The 23,101-nt window shown below is 41.9% G+C and overlaps 1 protein-coding gene across 4 annotated transcripts in view; it reads left to right on the forward strand.

Annotated features, from left to right (window-relative positions):
* The window catches only part of LOC139628518 (receptor-type tyrosine-protein phosphatase N2-like), a 221,637-nt gene that overhangs the window by 140,526 nt on the left and 58,010 nt on the right, over nt 1-23,101 (forward strand). For all 4 annotated transcript variants that reach the window (XM_071490233.1, XM_071490236.1, XM_071490237.1 and 1 more), the window contains one exon: nt 22,357-22,569. In XM_071490233.1, the coding sequence (XP_071346334.1) occupies nt 22,357-22,569 (213 nt within the window). The remainder of the gene's footprint in view (nt 1-22,356; nt 22,570-23,101) is intronic.

Raw genomic sequence — 23,101 nt, forward strand, 5'->3', positions numbered from 1 at the left:
CTGCTGTACTGTACCAGTGCGACAGTTGTTTTAATTTTCTCTGCTCTGTTTTTTCTCTGCTTGTGTGTGTGTACAAATCTTAAACATGTATAAAATGTGACATGGTTGATACCAGACTCTTTGTCAAGAACAATGCTGACCAGTGACGTGGTTGCACAAAGTTGTTGGACTTGAAAGAAGTCGAATGGTGCAGCAGACGTGATATTGTCAAACTCCAAAACAAACACTGGATCATTTGTTTTCCATGATGCAATTTAGCAGCATCTTTCATTGTACCCTCCATTTTCAAATACAGGCTTTCTGCTAAAGCCTTTGGTCCAAAGCCAAACCCAATATAACTGTATGATATCATTAGAGTTATTTTCTCAGAGTTTATAAAACTACTTGAGAGTGACAGAAGACAAATTATACAACTGGCTGATTTGTATTTGTCCACAAGACTGGTAAAATTGGTGTGGGCTATGTATTCTATACAGTTTTATCTGATACAGAGTTTTACACCCAAATGAGCTGGAGATGCACCCTTCTCCTTAAAAGTTATGTGAACTAAACAAAGTCCCAAAATATTTAGATTCATTCAGTGTTAATGTTGATGTGTTTGATTGAAATTCTTCCCTCTTTTACTTGGAAAAACAAACCTGACAAGTTGTGATTTCTGTTCACCTTGATTAATTTGACATCAGTCTGATATAGTAACGGTGCTCAGGAATACAAGGCACCTATAAACTGAAACACTTGAAAACATCCCAAACAAATTTAGGTTTCATACATCAAGAAGTGCAGGTGACGTGTAGTCAATTTTCTCCAGCTTCTCAGAATCAATGCTCCTCACTTGATATCGGAGAAACAGACTGCTGCTTTGGGAGGATTTAGTCATGTTAATGCTGCATTTAGTCAGATGATCAGTTGTTTTCTTTTTTTTTTCCCGCTTGTTTCATTGTCATGCCTCCCAGTTGTCCAGTGCTTATTTGCTTACAAGTCACATCCTTGCTTTATGATGCAATTTCTATGTAACAAACATCTATTCGACATCCAGTATATTGTGTGTTACAGAATCTCTTTCTCTGTGCATCCTCTTTAAACACATACATACAGTACATACAGTACCTCTGACTCCCTTTATGTCCCACTCTTTTATGTATTTTGTTGTTTTTGCGCCGGCCTCCTGCCGGCTGAGGTTTGATGTCAGTTTGTGTCACAGTTTGTCATCCTGTGTGTTTCTCCTTCTTCTCTATGGATTTTGTGTCTCATATATACAGTTTATTTTATTCTTTTTCACCTTAACGAAGATTTTATGTATGAAAATACAGTGAATTTAGTAATATTTATTGTCACTGAAAGGTAGATAAAAGAAGTTGATTAGACACTGCAACTGTATAGCATTTGTTTGTTGTTATTTCTTAGCAGATATTTACCGATCTCACTGCCAATCACAAATCAAGGGAGTATTATTAAAATGTATTAAAAAGGAAACAAACTAATATGAAATATGGAAATGTGCCCCCCTCAATAACTTTAACTGATGGCAGGAGCATCATCAGTTTCCACCAAAAGCTAAAAGAAAAAAAGCATTTTTTGTGTGTTAGCAGTGTTACGAACTCCAGAATACACAGGGGCACAGTGATGATGTCAGCCAACACTGACAGTGACAACAGCATCAACTGCATGCACAGTTCTGCAAATGATTTTTTTAACACTAGTGCCCATGTTAAATGTAAACCAACGTGTTGATGTGCCAGGTGCATGCGCCTTGGGATGCAAATAGGAGCCTGAGTCACCCATGAGGCGATTGGTCTGTTTCAGATGGCCATTTACATAAGGAAGCAGGCCAACTGTGTGTGTGTGTGTGTGTGTATACATATATATATATATATATATATATATAAACAGTTTGTGTTCTTCAGTGTAGGTTTTTATTGCTGCTGTTTCTAAATAATGAAGCAAAATGATGAAAGATGACTGGTCTGAGTTGGTATCAGTTTCGTTAGTTTAGCAGCGGGGCCTGGTTCTGTGTGTGTTTGTACCAGGCGAGAAGGACGAGCAAGCTTCTGCACACCAGAGAAAAACCCGGCGGCCATGTTTAGGCAGGAGGCTGTCCCGCTGGAGCTGCACATTTGAGGGGCGGGTGGGATGCAGTGGGAGGTGAGAGGGAGTATGGAGCAGGGGGGGATTCGGGCCCAGGGGGTTGTTGTCATGACGATGACATGAGTCTGGACCGATGGGGTGCAGCTAATGATGAATAATTATGCAAGGTTTTTTTTTAATATTGTTGTTCTTTTTTTTACCCCCCTCCTGTTGTGAAAATTGTGACCTTGCTCCTGATTTCCTGGTGTTTGGGAAAACAAGAAATGACTTTGATGAATGGAGACTAAATGGCGTTGCAGAGAATACCGTTCTCTGCAGAAACAACACTCCCCTCAGGCAGGGTCGCTGCCATTTTGTAATATGTGCTCTCCGGGTCATATGTATTTAATATTCCACGCCTGGTTGTTTGCAGCCTTGCCAACTGCAGCTAATGGCACCGTGCTAGCTTGTGCATGGTGCATTAATGCCGGTACTGGGCTCTGCTGATGAATTTAAACACACATTAAGCAGGGAGGCTGTAGTTAACAGGTATTTAACAAAATAGGAAGCCCACATTCAGATCGTTATCAGTCAGCTAATGAAGGTGAGCTAAAACCTGGAGGCCAGACTTCGTAATACAATTGCAGGAGTAGTGGATAAACCAAGCAATGCACCTGTTATATCTGAAGTGTCATATATCGATTTAAAGTCTGTGAAATAATGGATTTTTTGTCCGTCTGTGTATGTTTTCTTCACTTGAGGACCCAGTGTTCTCACAAGATTTGAAATAGGACATTTTGATTCCACTCATTTGTTGAAAGCTTCTTTGAATCACTGGGATGAGGATTAAAGAGGCACTTTGCCCAAATTAGACAAGTATATATCTCACTTCCCTCCTGTGGTATGTTGCCATGTGTGTGTGTCTTAAAATATTAGCCTCTTACATTTCTGAGCATTAGAAACACACGGTTCACACAGTGTTTTTTTACTGAAGAATTAGCCCCAGTCTTTGTAATTTGGGTGAACCAGCCCTTTAAATAATAACACTGATGTTGTGTCAACAAGTCCCATGAAGAGTCTAAAACCAACAAAGTATTTGTGTCCATCTCAATACTTTCTGACTTCCTTTCCCCTTCTGTGGCATAGCTCTCTAAGCCTACTGGCTCCCACTGAAGACATAAATCTTTTAAAACAAATTTACAAGTTTAATTTTGGACACATAGTTTTCAGTAAACGGTTCTCAAACATGAGGGAATTTGTTGGGAACTATTTTCAGCGGTGGATTAATCCACATTTGGTTCTCTGGTGACTGTTTCTGGCAGCAGGACAGTGTGTTTGGGATTGAGTCAAAATAAGCTACAGTGTGTGTGTGTGTGTGTTCATGGTAGTGAAGGAACATGTCACCCAGTGAAACAGTGAGGCTCACTGATAGTTTTCATAATTTTTGCACAATATTTCCCACATAAAAAGTGAAAAAACTTCAAAAAATTCAAAAACTGTAGCTGTAAGCTCATCTACCCTTACTTCCTCAATGTGTAATCTGGATCAGGCCTTGAGCCCCGCCCACCACCACTGTTTGCTCCAGGTTGACAGGTGAAAGAGCAGAGAGTATGAAGACAGTTGGAGGAGGAAACGTCAGAGAGACTCAGCCACAGGTTTTGAGCTTCAGTCAGACCCAGACTCAGATGAGGAGTCTGTTGAGACCAGAATCAGAGACTAGCAGGCGTATCAGGACGGTTAGCATAGTTAGCTTGTGACTGGCAGTGGCTGACACAGTGTTAGTGGTTATGCTAATGCAACTCTGGCTCTCTGTACTGACAAGGTACAATGCATTTCAAGCTGTCATACTCAGGCATGACGGTGACTGATTATTTCACTCATTAAATGTCTTGTGTCATATATAAACATCATATGGACATTAACCAGGTTAAACACTTGATTTACATCAGAGGGGTCTTATTGATGAAAAAAAAAAAATAATGACACCAAGTTGTATATGACAGCAGTTTAGCTTAGAGCTTCACACCCCCAGCTCCCTCCATTATCACTCTGTCTTTCACTCTGTCTCTTCAAACAAATGCTGGTGTGAAGCCATGAACATCCTTTTGATAGCTGCTCATTTAACCTCAAGGTTTTGCTTCCTTTCAGCTCCTAATGCTCCCTGAAAGAACTTCCGAACAGCTCCCCTTTCACAGCCTTGTGGAATATTTAAGTGCTGCTGAGCTCAATATTGAAAAGGAAAACATGTGCAGGAAAACATGCCCCACATCAATACACACGTACGCACACAATCAGTCCAAAAACAGAAAACACACACTCAAGTGCATTGTCGTGCACACACATATTCACCCCTACCACACACTTCCCTATCAATTCCTAACTCTTGCACACATGAACTTGCACTTGGTCCACAAATACTGCCTTTGACATGTCATCAGCCCCTCTCACACACACACACACACACACACACTAACGCACACTCTGGCAAGCAGCAGGCAGACGTGTGGGTGATTGAATGTGAGGGAGAGGCGAGACGACAAGCGTAGCATTCACCTTGATCAACCGCCTTTTCTTGGCTTTAAAGCACAGTCCATGCTAGTGCTGCTGCTCTATTTTAACAAGCTAATCTGGGCAGAGTGTCAGCAGCAACACACTGTAGCTATGCACGCACACACATGCATACACAACATTTCTGCAATAGTTTGGAGGCTCTGTGCATGTGGATACGTGCATGTATGTGTAGCTTTGTCTGTGTACAGAGGAGGGTCACTCTGACACATCTCCTCTGTGGTTGGATGCATTAGAAGCAGATTAAGAGCTGATCAGTCAAACATCTGATAATCACATTGGATTCTCTCGAGTTTAATGTTAATTATACTGTATGGATGACTGGCCATCATGGTCAGGAGTCTGGTTTTGACATGATAATGTGCTCTCCTCTTCTCAAATCAACGCATAGGTCATTGAGTCTTGTATTATGTGTCATTTGTTGACGTACTTTTGGTTGAAAGGATTATAAAAACAACTTCAGTCCTTTATTTTTGTACTTGGTGTAATTGTGCTTTATGTTTAGGCCCCATGAGCAGCTCAGATAAAAGCCAAGTGGACATGTGACAAAAACCATTAGAGACAGACTCAGATCTGATTGCTCTTGCAATGAAAAGTTTAAAATGTGAGTACCCATCTCTTTACACCACCCATATGTAACTACATCTTTTGGAAATGATGATGCAGACATCCACGGTTGCTTCCTGATCGGGTCTTACCAGTAATGATGTATCCTTCCCTGATTCGTCTCGCTCCTATCATGTGACCCTTCTCCAGAAGAAAACAAACGGCATCAACCCTGCCTGCCAGTGGTGAAAACAACATGGATAAAGAATTACAAGCATCATTGACCTTGTTGTCTTTGCTAGTACCCGTTGTGCAGTTAAATAATGCATTTTATAAAGCTAAGAAATCCCTGATCTCACTTTTTCACCATTGTTGTTCCTCGTTCACAGTATATTCTGCAACTAAGCACCAAATAGACAGTGTGCCATGGCCATGTGATAGGCATTTTTTTTAAGGTGTGTTTGTTGTGTCCTCACTAAGTGTTGTTCCCATGAACATATACTCAGCTATACAGACAGCTAAAAACGGTCCTAACCAAGCTCCAAGGAACAGGCAGATGTGTCGTATTTGACAGCTTAATTAGGATTTCATGTGAAACTGTAAACAAAGAATACACAATTGTAAATATTACAGATAAAATCCCAATTAATGAAAGACAATTGTGCTATTGTGTGCCATGAAATATACATAGGGGTACTATGCTACATTATGTTAAATATGAAATAAATCCGTAGATACAAAATGAGACCATTTCCTTATATGTTAATATAACATAATATCCACTTTCTAACCAAGAAATTACTTATGCACATGTCGATTGGATACCAATAAACATTTTAGCTTATAGATGATGCCATGTGTTAACTGCGAAGGAATGGATGGCGTTAGATTGTAGCAGGCAGCAACGTGTGGCTGTCTCTACCAAGATCCTAAGAGGAAAGAGAAACTTATCTATCGCTGGGTGTAATAACAGGACTACAGAGAAAAACCACTAGGGGGTCGCGAACATAATACAAAACAGGACTGGTTCCATCACAGTGTTAGCACGGACGGTTCAGATACAGAGCTAAAATGCTTGTTTGGAAGGAGATCGTTTCATTTAAAAATGCCTCAATAAAATGAGTGTGGACGTAGTCTGAGCTATTTGGAATTTACCATGTCAGCTATTACCAAACAGCTTTAGCTGCATTAGCACTACCATGGAAAAGGGCTGATACTAGTTTGGATATAGTCTGGGAACACCAAGAAGTTAATTTAGATGTGTGTATGTGGTGACTTGTTCATGGTTAGGAAAAGATCAGGGTCATGGTTAGGAGAAACCAACAGTGACTCCTGGTATGGGTAGATCCTAAAAAAGTAATACAAGGATAAAATGAGAAATAAACACTTTAGAAACTGTCAAGAACTGCAGATGAGAACCCTCTCAAGAACGTCCTAAATGTCCTTTCATAAAAGCTCCTTTAGAGCACTTTTATAGCTGTGACAGTAACCCTGCATGTTGGCTGTAGGCCTGTGTCTGTGCAGCACAGCGTTGTCTGTGTTGTTTATTAGATATTTATTTGTCAAAGGGAGGGAAGAAAACAATCCACTGGGACTCGCAAGCAGATGTAAAAACGGCTCTAATGACATGAGAAAAGTCATTGTTATCACCTTCCCCTCAGTCTGCATTGCTTAGGAAAATAACCCTCCATTTATTTTGCAGAGCTCTGAGGCATCCTCCTCAGAGCAGAGAAGATGGCTGATAAAGGTGATGGTTGAAGGGAATCCATCCATCCTCCTCTCCCTCATTCTCCTCCTCCATCCATGCAAGCTGCTACAGACAAGACTCCATTTGATGTCTGAGGAGGCAGGGAAACAGAAAATGTTTCTCTGTGCTTTCAGACAAAAGCCAGCTCTTTCAAAATGTCACTGCTTCCTCAGCCAGGTGGCTGACACACTCAGCACTGGTCAGATCGAATTGTTGAAATATGTCTGGTGCTCTGCTGCTGTCGTGCCCTGTGACTGAAAATAAAAGATATCTGTGAGATATCATTTGTGATCTCTGCAATATCTGATAGAAAATATCACAAAAATAATGTGGATTGTTTTCTTTTTGCAGTTCTAATACGTTTAGAAAGTAACACTTGGAATGGAGAAGCTAGATGCATTACTTCCACCAGTTTTCCTGTTGATTTGTGCTAGAAATGTTTAGCAAATGCTGTGGAAGGCAAGCAAACTGTTTTAAAAATGATTCAATGCTGAGATGCATCATATATAAAGACTTGTCTGTAGACTGCCTTCCCCTCTTTCCATCCGACCATAATTATAAAATAGACCATTGCACTGTCTTCCAAAACTCGAAAAACAATTCATTTTCTGATCTTCCACCTATAAGTCCTGGTTACCTTTCAGAAAATAAATCTTTGGTGTTAACTGTGAGAGAAAATGGTGGTCATTGGAAATTGATTGTGCTTCACAGCATCAAAATCACAAACTTTACACCCTTTTAGTAAACGGCTGAATAATAATTTAAAGATTACTTGTTGGAAAACATAGTCCATTTGCTCAGAGATAGTAGCACTTTTCAAATGCAGCTTGCTTGCAGATACATTTTAGGGTCGGATGATTGGATGAATATATTGGCCATCTGCGATTTGCTGAATCCATCGCATCGGTTGCTTTTTGGGCAAATCTTTTTTTTATTTGCTTAATGCTCTGCCTGCTTTAGAGTTCAACTTGGTAAATAACCTCTTGAACTCAATTCAAATCATGCGTTACTAAGAGCTGGCTGTTGGAATTGTGCCATTTTATGCACATTCTTGTTGCAATTTTCCATCTTTGACGTAACAGGTCAATGACGAAATGATAATGAAGTCGTCTTTAGGGATTCTTGCCAAAATGATTGGTGCTGGAAGGCAACATATATTCTCAAGTCTCATTTAAGAACTTGACAAAAAACGTACGTATGGTTCTGCAACCTAATCATTAGAAAGCACGTTATCTCCACCTGTTTGTTCCCATTGAAACAGCAAGAAGAGATGTCCTTCATCAGAACCTTTGACAGATAGTCAGACAGCTGTTCACCTTCTTTACAGCTTGTTGCTTATCAAAGATCTCAAGGTGATTGATTTAGGTTAATTGAAGAGGAGGAGCCTCTCAGAGAATAAAGTGAGGGCAAATTCATTCAAACATAATACCAACACCTGCGCAAATATGTCGGCAAATGCCTGTTGTTGGAGTGACGCTGGCTGGTTGGAAAAAAAACACATCACCCAACCCTAATACCCCGGGGGTAAATGTGTACATGGGTACAAAGATCATAATGAGTTTCAGGTGCAGTTTCTGTCAGGTTCTTGTCCTCTCTCCCTGAAAGCTACATTAAACATAAACCTGACTTTATTTGGTCTTTGTTTCATTACAGATACTTGCTACATACTTCATTGCATATACAGTTAATGGTTGAGCAACCTGCCACCCGAGCGACACTGTAGCACATCCATATTCATATTTCAAGTCAATTAGAGTTTGATGTGAATGGGACTCAGGTCAACTGTTCAAAGCAGGGGTCAAACATGGGCTCCTGCCAGATGTGCATTCTGCATATTTGATCCATGGAAGATGTTTTACAGCAGTATAACAATGCCGCCCACCCTTTGCCCTTTCTACTGAACATAAATATAATATAAGTCAATGAAAAAGACCAGTGCTTTTGTTTTCTGGAGAATACATGCACAATTATTTGCACAAGAGGTCAGGAAAACGTCGGCAGGAAAGCATTTACATATTTGAACAAACGACTGGTTGACGTTTTTCTAGTGAGACCGCGTTTACTTAATGGTCAGGGACAACAGTCAGTACACTGTGTTTTTAAGCTCTCAGGGTGTAATTGGGCTGGTGAGATGGAGCTCACAGACTCCGAGCGGCTGGTGGTGATGCAGCTCTGGTGGGACTGTCAGGAGAATTGTTTCATGCTCTTCTCTCTGACTGCACAGGGAAGACAGTTACATCGGCCTCCACTGTCAAGCCATTTTCCAGCCTGTGAAGTGAGCTTAGCTATCTGTACAAGACAAGATGTGTCTGTGTTTGTGTGTGTGTGTGTGTGTATATCAAAAACTGAGTGAAAGAATAGCGACTGTGTGATAGAAATATAGAACGTGAAGAGGAAAGGTATAGGCATCAAGTGTGTGTTAATGTTCTGATATGTGTGTTTATGTGGGGAACAGGAAGTTTGCTAGAGAATGAAAAGAAAAGGAAAATATATGTATTTTGTGTGTCTGTGGGAGTGTTTATGCAAATGTTTTCAGTTTTTGAAGGAATTGTCACCAGTGTACCTCAATATATGCGTATATTGTATGCACAAATGTGTATTTCCTTTGTTTCCAAGTATGAGCGTCATCATTTGAGATGCCTAGACTGCATGGTGAACGTTTCTTTAATGAAGTAATAATAGTTAAAACAATCCTTCTGTACTTGTAATGGATGCATTTAGTATTCAGATAGTTTTCCATAATGATTTGAAGTAAAATGTTCTCAGGGATTCAGAATAAGAAATATTGAGAAGGGGCTATATAATGTTGGTTGACTCTGAATACTATTTATCACCAGTATTTAGTTTTCTTGTCTCAGTCCAATTAGCTCTGCAGCCTTTCCCTTTCGGTTTGTCCACTATAATGCAAACAGCATGAAATACCTTGTCCGTTTGTCAGTCAGCCCAGATGTTATGCTTGCTTACTGTATGTTGAAGATTTATGTCCCAGGGGGCACTGGGGCCGAGGGGCTACCATATCATGCGGATGATGGCTCTTTTGTCTTGGGTGCCATCCCAGAAGACAAGACGAGTGGGGGCAGGACGGTGGGTCACAGGAATCCAAAATATGTTGCACCGCACAAAGGACATCAGTTTGGTGGGTCCTGGGCTGAATGAGCTGTCGTTTTGGTGAAAAACAAGACAGAGAGCCTTTCATTTTGTATCCGCAGATGACCGTTTGAATATCACACAAGCCGTTTGCGGGTACCCAGACGATGGCCAATGATGGCCTCTGATGTTGTTTCCATCTGACAGAGCTGACAGCGGAGTTGATGCCTGCGTCGGTCTGAAGCCATCAGACAAAGAGGCAGACACGTCTGTTTTTTAAGGTTGTGAGATGAGTGATGTTTTTCGAGCTCATTATGTGGAGACTGTTTGTCTAAAATCCTGCGTCCATCCTTAGTTAGTGACAGTGGGGACTGTGTCGCTCTGGGTGATCTTTAAGGGTCCAAGTGGGTGCGGAGAATAAAGTCCAGTCATTCAGAGAAGAGATCTTAATGGTCACTATCAATCTTAACATACTACTCCAAATACTTCAGAAGATCATCGTGGTAAAGATAGAGACAGTTCAGTGGTAAAATCAAAACAGACACTGTTTCTCTTAATGTAACATATGACCAACTGAAAATAACATTTTACTATCTTCTCATTTTAACATTAAAAGAAATAAGGCATTGGTACAATAACTGAACAGCTTGATTTGGTAAGAAAACTGATTAAATCTGCTGTGTGAGACAGAAGGAGGCTGCTGTCCTTCCAATGCAAACAGACTGAAAATTCTTTACTTTTGAACACACCTTGTAACAGAAAGCTTTACTGAGAATCTCTCATTTTATTAAATTAAAGGAAGCACTTGCACTAATCTAATCAATATTACAACCACTGATGTCTGAAAGCAGTTTCAACAAGGTGTTGCAATAGATTAAGCAGTGATCTACTGACAAGTGGCAAATTAAAGGAAAACCCAACATACAGTGTCTTAGGAAGGTGGTGGGTCACCGTGTGCAACCAGAACAGCTTCAACGGGCTTACAAGTCTCTGGACTCCACTGGAGGAAAAACACTGTTCTTCTGAAAGATACTCCCTCTGTCTAACATTTAGATCCAAAACCTGCGATAGGTGCTCATTTGGGTTGAGATCAGGTGACTGCATCATACTCATCAAACCATTCAGTGACCCTTCATGGCTTGTGGATGAGGGCATTGTCATCCTGTAGGAGACTAAGGATAGAAATGTTTCATCATAGAATAAAGGTGATCATTCAGACCAACATTGTGTTGATTTGTAGTGACCTTTACCTCTATGGGGACAAGTGGACCCAACCCATGCCAGGAAAGTGCCCATAGGTTGTTTGTGCAGCAAGTTATTATGACCCATAGTTATGTTCTGCTGCTAGGCAACACTTAGTGACCGCTGTACTTATGAGTGCAGCGACTTCCACGTTAGGAGCAGGTTGGGGTGGATGGGTGGGTCAACAAAACATAGGAATATGACACAGGAGGGCGATGTTCAATTCCCATGTGAAAGTAGCCGTTTATGTTGTTTCTATTATCCATGACCGTTCGACAAAGTTAACTGTAGGGGCATTGTCTCAGGAGACATTCCTATAGGTCGTATCAGAGGGTTGCAGAAAAACATCCTAAATGGTTGTTCAAGTTGGAGGACTGGTTGGTCTGATAATGTTCTGCTTTGACATTCTCAGTTACCTGAGGAAGAGTTGCTCTTCTGTTTTTCCTTACTTATCACACTAATGCACAAACATCACAGTTGTAAAACGTCCTCTGTTGACCACAAAGCCCAGCCCTGTTTACTGACGTCTTCCCCATTGATATAAATGCAGATGCCACTTTAGTCACTGTTCCTATTGAAACACAGGCCAGTTGAGCATCTCTGTGACTGATGCTCTAGCCACTGGTGCCCCATCAATGAAGCCTGTTCAGCATTTTTATGCATGCCACAGAGCATGATGGGATGTTAACTGCTTAATTGTACCTTATGGAAGCATCTGTATTTATTATGTTTCTCCACCCATTTACTCAGGGCTTCAGGTCTATATTATTATTTTACACACAGCATTATGTCTTACAGGAGGGATGGGAAACTGCCCTACCAATTTTTTAATGTTAAGTAGATGTATTTGTTCATTTAACTGTAGAACTGCAGTTTACATCATATCAGTTCAAAACATTTTTATGAAGCTGTTTGAAATAGATTTTTTGTGCAACAATGTTATGTATTTTGGGGGAATTCAGCCACCTCCTCAATGGTATTAAATAGATAATTTGATAGATATGCATCATGGACCAAGTTTGAAATTGGACCCAGTTGTTCAGACTAATTTCTAGTGATATCTACAATCCAGGTAGCATTGATACCTTGTTTCACCTTTTTAGCTTCAAAGAGTTGTGAAAATGATATCAGATACCAAAGCAGTTTGAGTTCCTCTAACCAGCCAGTTCTGTTTACACCTTTTTACAACTTAATATCTTCCATGTCAGTCCTCCACTGGAGGAAGAAACCCCCAATACCATCTTCCAGCTGTTTCAGTGGAAAAGAACAACATGCCAGGACCAATACAACAAACCAACATGACAGATTGTGATTACAGATAAGAGCTAACATGGCTGTAGACCATTCAGCATGAGCACAATGCTCCATTTCGACAAATCTATTGCCATGTAGAGCGTGGTACAAACCTCTGGTATCTCACACAGCATATCTCCTCCTCCACTGACCTCTTTTTTTTCATTCTTGTCAACAACATTTATTACACTACTTGTATGCAACTGTGGCCTTGTAATGTGCAATGAATGGAGTGTTCTCTAATCAATAATATGATCTCATTCAGCATTTACGTAAAGACCTTGTTTACAAAAGAGTAAAATAAAAGAGAGGTACACTACAATTTCCACTCAGAAAAGATGGGGGTTTTTTGCTATCAAAAGCTTCACTGTCGCTTTTCGTGCTGCTTAGCACACAGTGGTTTTAGTTTAAAAAATTATGATTTATTAAGAGTGAATTTCAAACACATAGTCCCACTTACAAAATATTAAGGTAGTCAGAGCTCAGAGAGGTTGAATAAGAATAAAAGTCTGCAATTTCATGAACACATGAAGCAAACACAGCACAAAGAAAAAAAGTCAAGTCTATTTCTTTCTCTGTCAGAGTAAATAACCATTCATTAGTGTTTGTGATATATTAATTATTAACATAATTTATTATTGTGTCATCACTAGATTACTGTGTGATTATTAGGATTATTGCGTCACACGGATGTGGGTGATGACATTCGTAGTTGATATAAGCACCTGTTCACTTGTGGTTATGCTGATTATAACTTTGTGTACATTATAGTAAGATTTTTTGTCAATAAAAGTTATTTAAGGTATTTAAGACTGGCAGCTCATCTTTGAACATGGCAGATGAAGCAAACCAGACCCATCCTCAGCCTCTCAGCAACTTTTAGTCTGTTTCCTGAAGTTGCTACAGAGGCAAAAAGATGTGCTCTGTTTGGGGTCATGTATTTGTCCATCTGTAGAACACAAGTTAATTCTTTTCTCTTCTCTCTCTCTCTCTCTCTCTCTCTCTCTCTCTCTTTTTTTTTTTTTTGCTCTATTTTGGTCTCCACCAACTCCAGAGAAAAATATGTGCCTCCTTAGCTTTGGTCATAAGTTAGTTGCTGACTTCAGCAGTCTGCTGTTCATTGCTTGGCAGGTGTTGTGCAGTGGTTTTATCAGGGATTTTTCTTTATTTTTTCTTTTTCTTTTTTTTTTTTTTGCTTGAAAAAACTTCCCCCTTTCTGCTGGAAATAGTTGATGAGACCAAAACAATGAGCTAGAAGAGGCTTAAAAGCTCCACAGACGTGAGGGAAACTGCAGAGTTAGGTGATAATTACGTGTAGGTTTGTCACATGCAACACATTAAGTAAAATTGAAGCTTTTCGTTCATTGAAATTTACCGGTTGAAAGTTGAAAGATGAATCAGGGTCAAGGTGTTTTCTACTGAGGCTGTGACAGAGACGAATGAATATGGCAGTTAAACCTCCCGCTTGTAAGCTGTTGTTACAACCGTGATGCAGACAGAGACAGAAAGAGCGAGAGCAGGTAAAGGTGCCAGTGGGTTGTATGTTGTCGGGGGGGGGGGGGTTGGTAGCTGTGGAGAATAAAAGCATAACGGGATGTGATTTTCGTGCTGCTGAAAGGGAAAGGAAATGAAATGTTGGCGCCCAAAGCCTGATCCCTCTCTCTCTTCCAGTTCGGTTAGCTTGTGTTGAGAACATTGAGAGATGGCTAGGTGGGGGAGTCTAGAGAAGTATTAAGGGGAGGGGGGGGGGGGGTCTACAAACTGAAAGGCACTAGTCCCCCCCCACCCCCCACCCCAGCCCCCAATACACACACACAGAGCAGAACAGGGCCCTCACTGCCTGCCACCTCCAGCTGTCGCCAAGGGGGACAAAAGGAGGTGTGGGGGTGTCTGTGAAGGAGTTGGGGGGGGGGGGGGGGGGGGGGGGGGGGGGTTGAATAGAAAGATAAACTGAAGAGCCCCCCCACCCTCTGTCCACACAAATAACCCCCACACACACAATTATACACACACACACACAAACGCACGCACACACATTCTTCAGAAAGGACCTTGTCATCTGCATTAGGCAGCATCTCCTCTCTTTGCCCCTCAATTTCTTTTCCAAACCAAACTGCACGGTACTGAGCTGTGAGACACACACACACACACACACACACAAAACTGCACACACACATACTGCATGTGCATGTTCTTACAAAATCTATTTCAGAGAAATAGGTGTGTAAACACCTATTTCTCTGAGCCTTGCACATACAAATACATATAGAAACAAAGATATAGAACAAAGACGCAGATAAACACACACACACAAAGACGCAGACAAACACACACCTTCCTGTTTTCATTCTCTGACCCTCCTCTGGTGTTTGCTGCAGCTGTTAGTCCTCCATTGGTCTCAGTGCCTCCTTCTCCACTCTCTGCAGCTAATAACTCATTAGCCCTATTTGTTGATTAGGCCTGAGGGTGTCCACTGTGTGTGTGTGTGTGTGTGTGTGTGTGTGTGTGTCACCTCCCTAACGAACAGAAAAACAGTTACTGTCTACTGCACTTTCTTATTGACAGAAGGTTATGATAGACACATAGATGAAGATTCTTGAATGAAAAGTTTTACCTTTTGAGCAGAGGAATCATCTGTGTCTTTACCAGATGAATTGGAGGAAATAAACTGGGTTCATGGAAGCAAGAACAAGGAACAACTTCTTAAAAACTGTCTTGAGAATCATTTTTTTACCAGGTGGTTTTAGTTTTTCCTGTTTGTACTCTACACGTTTCACAAAATATCTCAGTAATTTTTTGTTGCATTATTATTATTATTAGTCATTATTTCAAGTCTGTTCACTCTGTGCTTCAGTTTGGTGTTAAAATGTTTTATTTTAACACCAAATTTTAAGTGACCAATACTGTTTTACCTATCAAGATTTAATAATTATCAGGATACAGCGACCACATTTGTTAAGAAAACCTTTTGAAAAGGATCCTTCAAATTTTTTTTGTTGAAGAATTATGACCAGGATGAACAGAAAGTGACCTTTTATCTTTTCTTGCCTTCTGATGGACAAACTGTGTTTCTAATTAGTCAAGCATATTTGGACATTTCCGTGCTGCAGTTTCTTGTTACTTGTTGGTATTTGTGATCAGGTGAAATCGAACACACTGTTTGAAATCTTAGTGAGCAGATTGTTAAACTGGAACTTGTGCATTTTTGCAAATATGATTTTGTCGTTTATATAAATGGATATTTTTCCCAACGATAACTTGACTGCCAGGATGCTCTCCTCTGTTTTAATCTACGTGACATTAAACACCGTTAGCAGGCCTTGGCCATTTCACAGCTAAATGACTTGAAAAGAATTAGAGACAGAAAGCACAAAAAGTCTTGACATGTGAGCGCAAGATTTCTTATAAATGTGCAAAACATCTTCATCTTAACAAGTCACAGAGCCTAATAGAGTCCTGACGTCTTATTATAGTCGACTTGAAAACAGCACTGCAGTGCTGGTGACAGAGAAACGCTGAAGCCTCTTAGTTGCAGAAACTGTCTTGGATCGAGCAGCAGACGACTGACAACGGAAAAATTTTAATTTGTTCATAAGAAAACATAGATTTTTAGGCTCAGCATGAATCTGAACGAGTTGTAAAGAGGAACGTTTTTTCCTCTCTTTTTCCTCTCCCCATTCCCTTCTTCCCTTTCCTTTTTGCCTCCTTTTTCCTCATCTTTTCCCCTCCTCCTCTTCCTTTTTGCCCCCGCTTTCCTCTCTTGTCCTCACCTCCTCTTCCTCTCCCCTTCCTCTCCCCTTCCTCTCCTCCTCCTCCTCCTGTCGGCAACATGTGGAGCCGTCGTCATGGCAACGAGGGGAGGTGACATGTGCTGTAGACAGGCAGGGAAAGGAGGGAGGGATGGGAGGAATATAAGGAGGAGCCCCACGGCGCACTTTGTAGTCTCTCTCGCTCTCTCTCTCCTGGAAAAAAAATAGCATCTCATTCCTCTGTGTGGAAGTGGTGGAGGCGAGTGGTCCTCTCACTCCTCTCCTCTCCTCTCTCCTCTCTTCTCTGAGCATGTGCTCAATTGCGTCAAGGAAAAGACTGGAGAGAAATCTGTTGGTGCATTTTCCTCTTTTCTTTTTTGTAACGGATGAGGCAAATGACAGAAAGAAGAAGAACAAGGAGGAGGAAGAGGAGGAGGAGAAGAAGCTGGGAACTTTCTTTTTTTTAATTCTTTTCAAAGGAGAGAAAAAGGGGGTGATGGGAGGAGATGAAACTCCCTCTCTCTCCCACTCACTCTCCCCTCCTCCTCCTCTTCTTCCTCCTCCTCCTCCTCTGCCGGTGTGGTGCTGTGTCTGAGTCGGTGGTGTCGGTGCAGCCGGAGTGGAATGGGAAATAGAAGTGGGAGGAGGTGTCCCTTGCATTACCTCAGCATGGATTTTTGGTAAGATTTCATTGTTGTTGTTGTTCTGCATGACGATGTTCTGATCTTCCTCATGACCTGAATTCATTTTCCACTTGTCCCAAAAAATCTTCACTAAATACCAAAAATGACAAGTCTGTCCTGCTGTGGCTCTTCTGTCTTCTTCATTCCTCTGTTGGATTGAGGAGTGCGTTGTGCACATTTTACGCACATCCCCTATTTTTTTTAATATATATATATATATATTCTTGCATCCTTTTTTTTTTTTTATTTCTATCATTTTGTGACCAAAAACTCCTTCCCTCTGTTCAGAGATGGACTCATCTCAGTCAAAAAAGTAGAATTTGATGATGTGAAGGAGCAGTGGGAATATCCATGGAGTTTAGACACTGATTGACGGCGCGCCCTCATCAACGGGCGTCATGCAGCTGCATCTCACCGTAACGTTGTGATAACATTCAGTTTAATGGGATTTACTGCTGTTTTCACTGTCTCCAGCTGCAGCGTGGCACAGCTGGAGTGCTAACTTTAAATCACGAGGTGTATTTTTAATCTTGCAAGTGTATATCCAACTTGGACGAGGAACCTGATTTGTATGCAGTGTGTGATGTTGCTGAGAAACGGATTCACACTGTTTTTTTATAGATGTTTGATATAAAGGGAACGAAAAGCATTAAAGTCCAATTAATAGTCTTTCTCTTAGATTTGTTAATATTGGTGGGATACATTTTACAGCTTTACATTAAATTGTGTGTGTGTGTGTGTGTGTGTGTGTGTGTGTGTGTGTGGACTTTTCGCTTAGGTGCAAGTGTATTTGTGTGTGTGCAGCATGCACACACAAGTGCGAGCATGTACAGTGCTTGAGTGTGTGTGGGTGAGTGCAAAATGACGTGCGTAAAAGTGTGTACAAGTGTTCACCCGCAGATGTGAGTGTGTCAAATATGAAATCACTGATGACTGATGTTACTTACATGTACAAGTGTGTGTGTGTGTGTGTGTGTGTGTGTGTGGTGCGTTCCTGTATGCTGAAAAAGGTTTTGTTAAAACCGGGGCTGAACTTTTTCAAAGGCCCAGGATGAATCAGAGGTGAGGGACACATCTTTGTTTCCTACAGCGGTCGTGGTGGTGGAAGACAATGGCTGGCCGCCGCTCTCCCTCTGACCTTTTTTCACCCATCCTGAATAAGCCAGAGCCGTGCAAATCCATCTGCCTTTTGTCTATGGGAGCCTGGCTAATCCACACCCCCTCCTTCACACTCACATACACATATACACCCTGTCACACACACACCAGGAGACGTAACCCCTCCACCACTAAACCTCCATCTCAAATCCAGATACCAAAAACTACACACACACTTATTTCTACACTTTTTCACACTGATTCCACCTGAATCTCATTTCTTAATTGATTTCACTAACATATTCTTAAGTAGTAATACCTGCAAAGCAGATTATTGTAAGTCGATGAATTAGAGCACTGCCTACACATCACTCTCAGTGAGGATGGAGCCAATTTTACTGCAAATCTGAATCAAAAATTCTCCAGAGGAATAAAATTTTTCTTTCCTCTCTTTCCGAGGGTTTTTGTTCTTTTCCCCTCCTGTTCAAAGACGCCCGTATGTCTGTGGGGAGTGTGTTGGATATTTGCTGAAAAGGGCTGAACCCAGCAGCGTATCCATCCTGCCAGCCTGCCTGCCTGCATCCTTGACGGACTGTGGTAATGCTTTTCAGAAACAGTCGGTCAGGAGAAGCTGCACACTGTATGTCAAATCACATTTGCCTATGTGAAATGAAGAATTTGCAAGTACAATCGCTTTTTGCGGGAGCAGATGGACAATAGAGGTGGAGGCATGAAAGGAACTCTCTTCTCCCCTGTGCCTTTGGGGAGACAACATTTTCCTTTCATTTCCAGCCGCTCGCTGAAATAGTCTTGATCCAAATGTTTGATTTTTCCTCCAGAAACAACAGTGTCGTATGATTAAAAAGACTGACGTCTATCAGAAAGTCGTACTGATTATTCTCTCAGATTATTCCTTTTTAGACACTATCATCATACCAGCAACACAAATGTTTCCGTTCCTTTCATTTCCCTCCAATGAGCTGCAGTTCACCTGCGCCGCGGCTCTCCACACCGAGCCTTCAGTGTGTAATTTGATTGAAAGTGCTAAGCCACAGGAGGAAGAGTGGAGAAAGGCCTATGAGCTGCAGGGCCGGGCAGATAACTCCTTGTTATCGGATACAGAGTATATCTGACACACACACTGATGACGAGAGTAGGAACTGCTGTGCAGATACAGGTATCAAACGCTCGCTGAAAAGGTTACACAGTCCTTCTGCACAGTAACGGCTGCGCACGCTGGCTCATGTGTGAATGTTCCACCTCCCAGCCTGAGCAAACATTTGATTTTCAATCATTGCAAATTTCTGCTACATCTGCCTCTGCAGCGCGGGCAGAGCGGCTCCTCGTTTTTCATAGCTGCAAACTATCTCACACACACACACACACACACACACTGCTCCATCCCTTTTACTGTTACTAACAACTGCAACCAAACTTGATTAAGCAGTTGGGGTCAGGCTACATTTGTTTGAATCAATAGACAGACATGCGAGGCAGCCATGATAAAGCGAGCAAAGGGGGGAGGTGGAATCTGTGTGTGTGTGTGTGAGGAGGGAGGGAGGAGGAGGGGCGGTGTGCTTTGGAAACGCCGGCATCTGTCCCATGAAAGATGACTGAGCTGTTACAGTTAGAGCCTTGAATTATGGGCCATTACTCGCCGAGCAAGATGCAATCCCTCTCCATGAAACTTAATTTGACAAAACAATGAGATGACTCGGGGAGTAAAATGACAAATGAAGTTATTTGATCGGCCGTTTAAAAAAAATAAAAAATTAAAAAATACATTTTGCAAAAGATGATTGCAGTGGTAGCATGTGGAATCAGCAGTAATGCATTATTAATGTCCTCGCCAAGCCCACAACAACACGTACAGTCTACTGCTAAGCTACTGTTGTTTATGACTCTTCTGCTGCGATCTGTCACATTAAGACAGCATTAATGAAAAGAAACATTAAAAAACACATAACCAAACCACAATCACTTGTATCTACTTTTTTTTTAATGGATGCCTAATGCAATATTAATATCTGCATCCATACAAATCTCACATAAACAGACTCCCTGCGTTATGTTTATTACAGATTTATGAACAGGCTCAGTTGTAACTTGAGGTTACTAGTAGATAAATCTTTTATGTGCTCTGTAGTTCAGAGCTGAATTTCCCACATTTTTTATTCCGTTTTATTATTATTGTCATTATTATTATTATATATATTTTTCTCAGCAGTGAGAAAATGCTCTCCAGTGCGGCGCCCCAGTCAGAGACGCCCACTGTTTCCTTTCAAGGCCACCACATTACTATGCAACCAGCTTTTACAGTACGGCTTAGAGTGGACACCCCACAAAGCATCGAACAACTGTTGTCCCCTATTGTGGGTCTTTCTGCAGGCACCCTTTATCAGGTGCTGAATGCAGCAGCAGCAATGAATGAAATCATAGGGGGGGGGGGTAGGGTGGCGAGGGGGGGGGGGGGGGGGGGGGGGGGGGGGGGCATCATCAAGTATGTGTGTGATTGGGAGGATGGGGGGGCGGGGTCACTCCCTGAAACCTCACAAGAATTCCTCAACAATCTGTGTTGCAGGGTAGAGCCGCCCTCTCTCCCACCTCCCAGGGTCTCATGGTTTCTCTGTGCTGACAGGCAAGGCAGGAGGGATTCGACAGGGCTGCCCCCCCCCCCCCCCCCCCCTACCGCTTTCAAAGCCTCCTTTCCATTAACTCACCACGCCGCACCTCGCCTAATCTCTGTGACCTCTACCACTGGGGCACGGGGATTTTTCTTTTTTTTTAACCCCACCCCCCTTTTTTGTACCCTCAAGACAAGCCTGCTGCCTTTCTGTGAGGTTGAGAGCACCTCAGGATTTTATTTTCAACACTTTCCTCCGGCACCAGAATAATACCAAACATGCACAACATGCAGCAGGAGAGTGCTATCAAAGGAAGGGAATAATGAGCTACAGCAGGCGTTTACATTTGCGCACCAGTTTCATCGTCACTGTTCCGCAAAAAGCAGCAGAAACGAGTCAAGACAAGCTTTTTCTTACTATTGATTTCTTTAGATAATTCTTTGTCAGGAGGAATTGTGGGCCTTGTCATTGCCAGTGCAATTTGTAGCTCTCCCCTTGCCTCGCTCTTTGTTGTCGAGATCATTACGCAGTGTGTAATAATGGGGAATTATGTTGCCCATTGTTAACTCTTAGTAGTCAGGTGAAACGCAACAGGCCCATTATCGTGAGCTCACTGGCATCTGGAAATGAACAGCGAGCAGCAGTCGGAGCTGCAGCTCATAATGAACAGTTCAATAAGACCCCCACCCCCCAACCTCTCTCAAATTATCACACTGGAGAAGCAGTTCATTGTTTTTTCCTCGTACAGTATGTGTCCATTGTGTTCTCCTAACCAGCAGACTGAGTGAAAAGAAATCTTTCATCTCCAGGTTGTTTGCTGAAGGATCTGTTTTTTTGTTGTTGTTTTTTTTTCCACGCACCAGATTAAAGCGCCGCTGAGGTCGGAACTGGGAGGCACCTGCTCGAGACGGCAAGAACTTCTTTTGGTAGAAAATACCTCCAATACAGCAGTCGGTGTGTGTGTCGGGCTGTCTGGAGAAACCCAGAATGCTTTGCTAAACAGGAGTTTATGCATTCTATGCACTTCTGGGCACAGATGGCGGAACAAACGCTTGTGATTATACTTTTCATCGAGCAGGGTGATATGCATATTTATGTCTTTCCAAAAAAGGAAAGAAAAGAGCCGTGTGACGCCATCACCTCCTAATGCAGAATCAAACATTTTCTGTGGGAGAATCATTTGAAGCAAAAATAATTAATGCTTTTTAAAGGGGTTCAGAGAGATTATTTTGTCAAATGAAGGATTTCAGAGTGGGGGTTTTTGGACCGTTTTAGTGGCTGCTTTAATCCAGGAGTATCAAACGGTGTGCCATGAAGCACTGAGAGTCTGCAGGATTGTTCCAAGCAAGCGCCCTGCCAGATGATTCTGCAGATTAGTTCCTCTTGTCTGACTGATCAGTGAAATCACCTGCTGTAGTTATTTGGCTGGAGTGAAAGCGTGCATACTTTTAGGTACATAGTTTTACACCCCTGCTGTTTATTCCAGAGCAGCTGCTTCCATCACGAGCACAGACATTTTTAGCATGGCGGATGAATCAAAGCTCTGGTCTTGGCTGTTATAGTACTGCACTCTGCCTACCGGGCTGCACAGAGAACCATTTACCTCTGATTAAACATAAAATAACCCTTTATGTCTGTTCTTTCGTGGCCCACAGGGAAGTCAGATCAACCAGATCCCCACCAAGTACAGCCAGGCGGAGTCCACCAAGTTCCTTATCCTCACTGTCGTGTCCATCCTGTGCATTGTGGGTGTGCTGCTGGCCTCCACCGTAGTCTACTGCCTCCGCCACCGCTCCCACCACAAGCTCAAGGAGAAGCTCACCAACCTGGGAACAGATGCTAGCAGCGATGCTACCGCCACCTATCAGGTAGGAGGTGTTACTGTGCTGCCTGTGAGTTTGACTGGAAAAGATTTAGATGAAGATTCATTTTTATAACCCCCCATATATATATATATATATACGTAACATTTTTAAAAGCTAAATTTTTGTTCTGTTGAAGCTTTTTACCTGATTTCTACCTTACTCTCTACCTCATGTGCAGCGTCTCTAGTGTTGGTGGCTGAAACCTTCTCTCGCCTCATTCTGCTTCACTAAATCAACCCCAGTATTTATTTTAGATTGACATGTTAGAACTCAGCTGATGCTGTGTGGTGATTTGCTGACTCTACTTAATCCCCTGCTGTAATTCATTGTTTGAGACATGAAGCTATATCACCAATCCAACAGGTTTTTCCACCTCAAGTCATTTCCATTCTTTCCTCTGCTCGCTGTAATTATCCTTTGGCTGGAATAGCCGGGTGTGAAATTTAATTTACAGAATCCAATATTAAGTGGCTTTTTGAGCAAAGAATTAGATTGAGATTTTTCCGTCTCTCTCTCTCTCTCTGACCTTTTCACT

The sequence above is a fragment of the Trachinotus anak genome, unplaced genomic scaffold (assembly GCF_046630095.1).
Source record: "Trachinotus anak isolate AG129_WGS33_773 ecotype Australia unplaced genomic scaffold, CSIRO_AGI_Tana_v1 ptg000012l, whole genome shotgun sequence".
NCBI classification, from domain to species: Eukaryota; Metazoa; Chordata; class Actinopteri; order Carangiformes; family Carangidae; genus Trachinotus; species Trachinotus anak.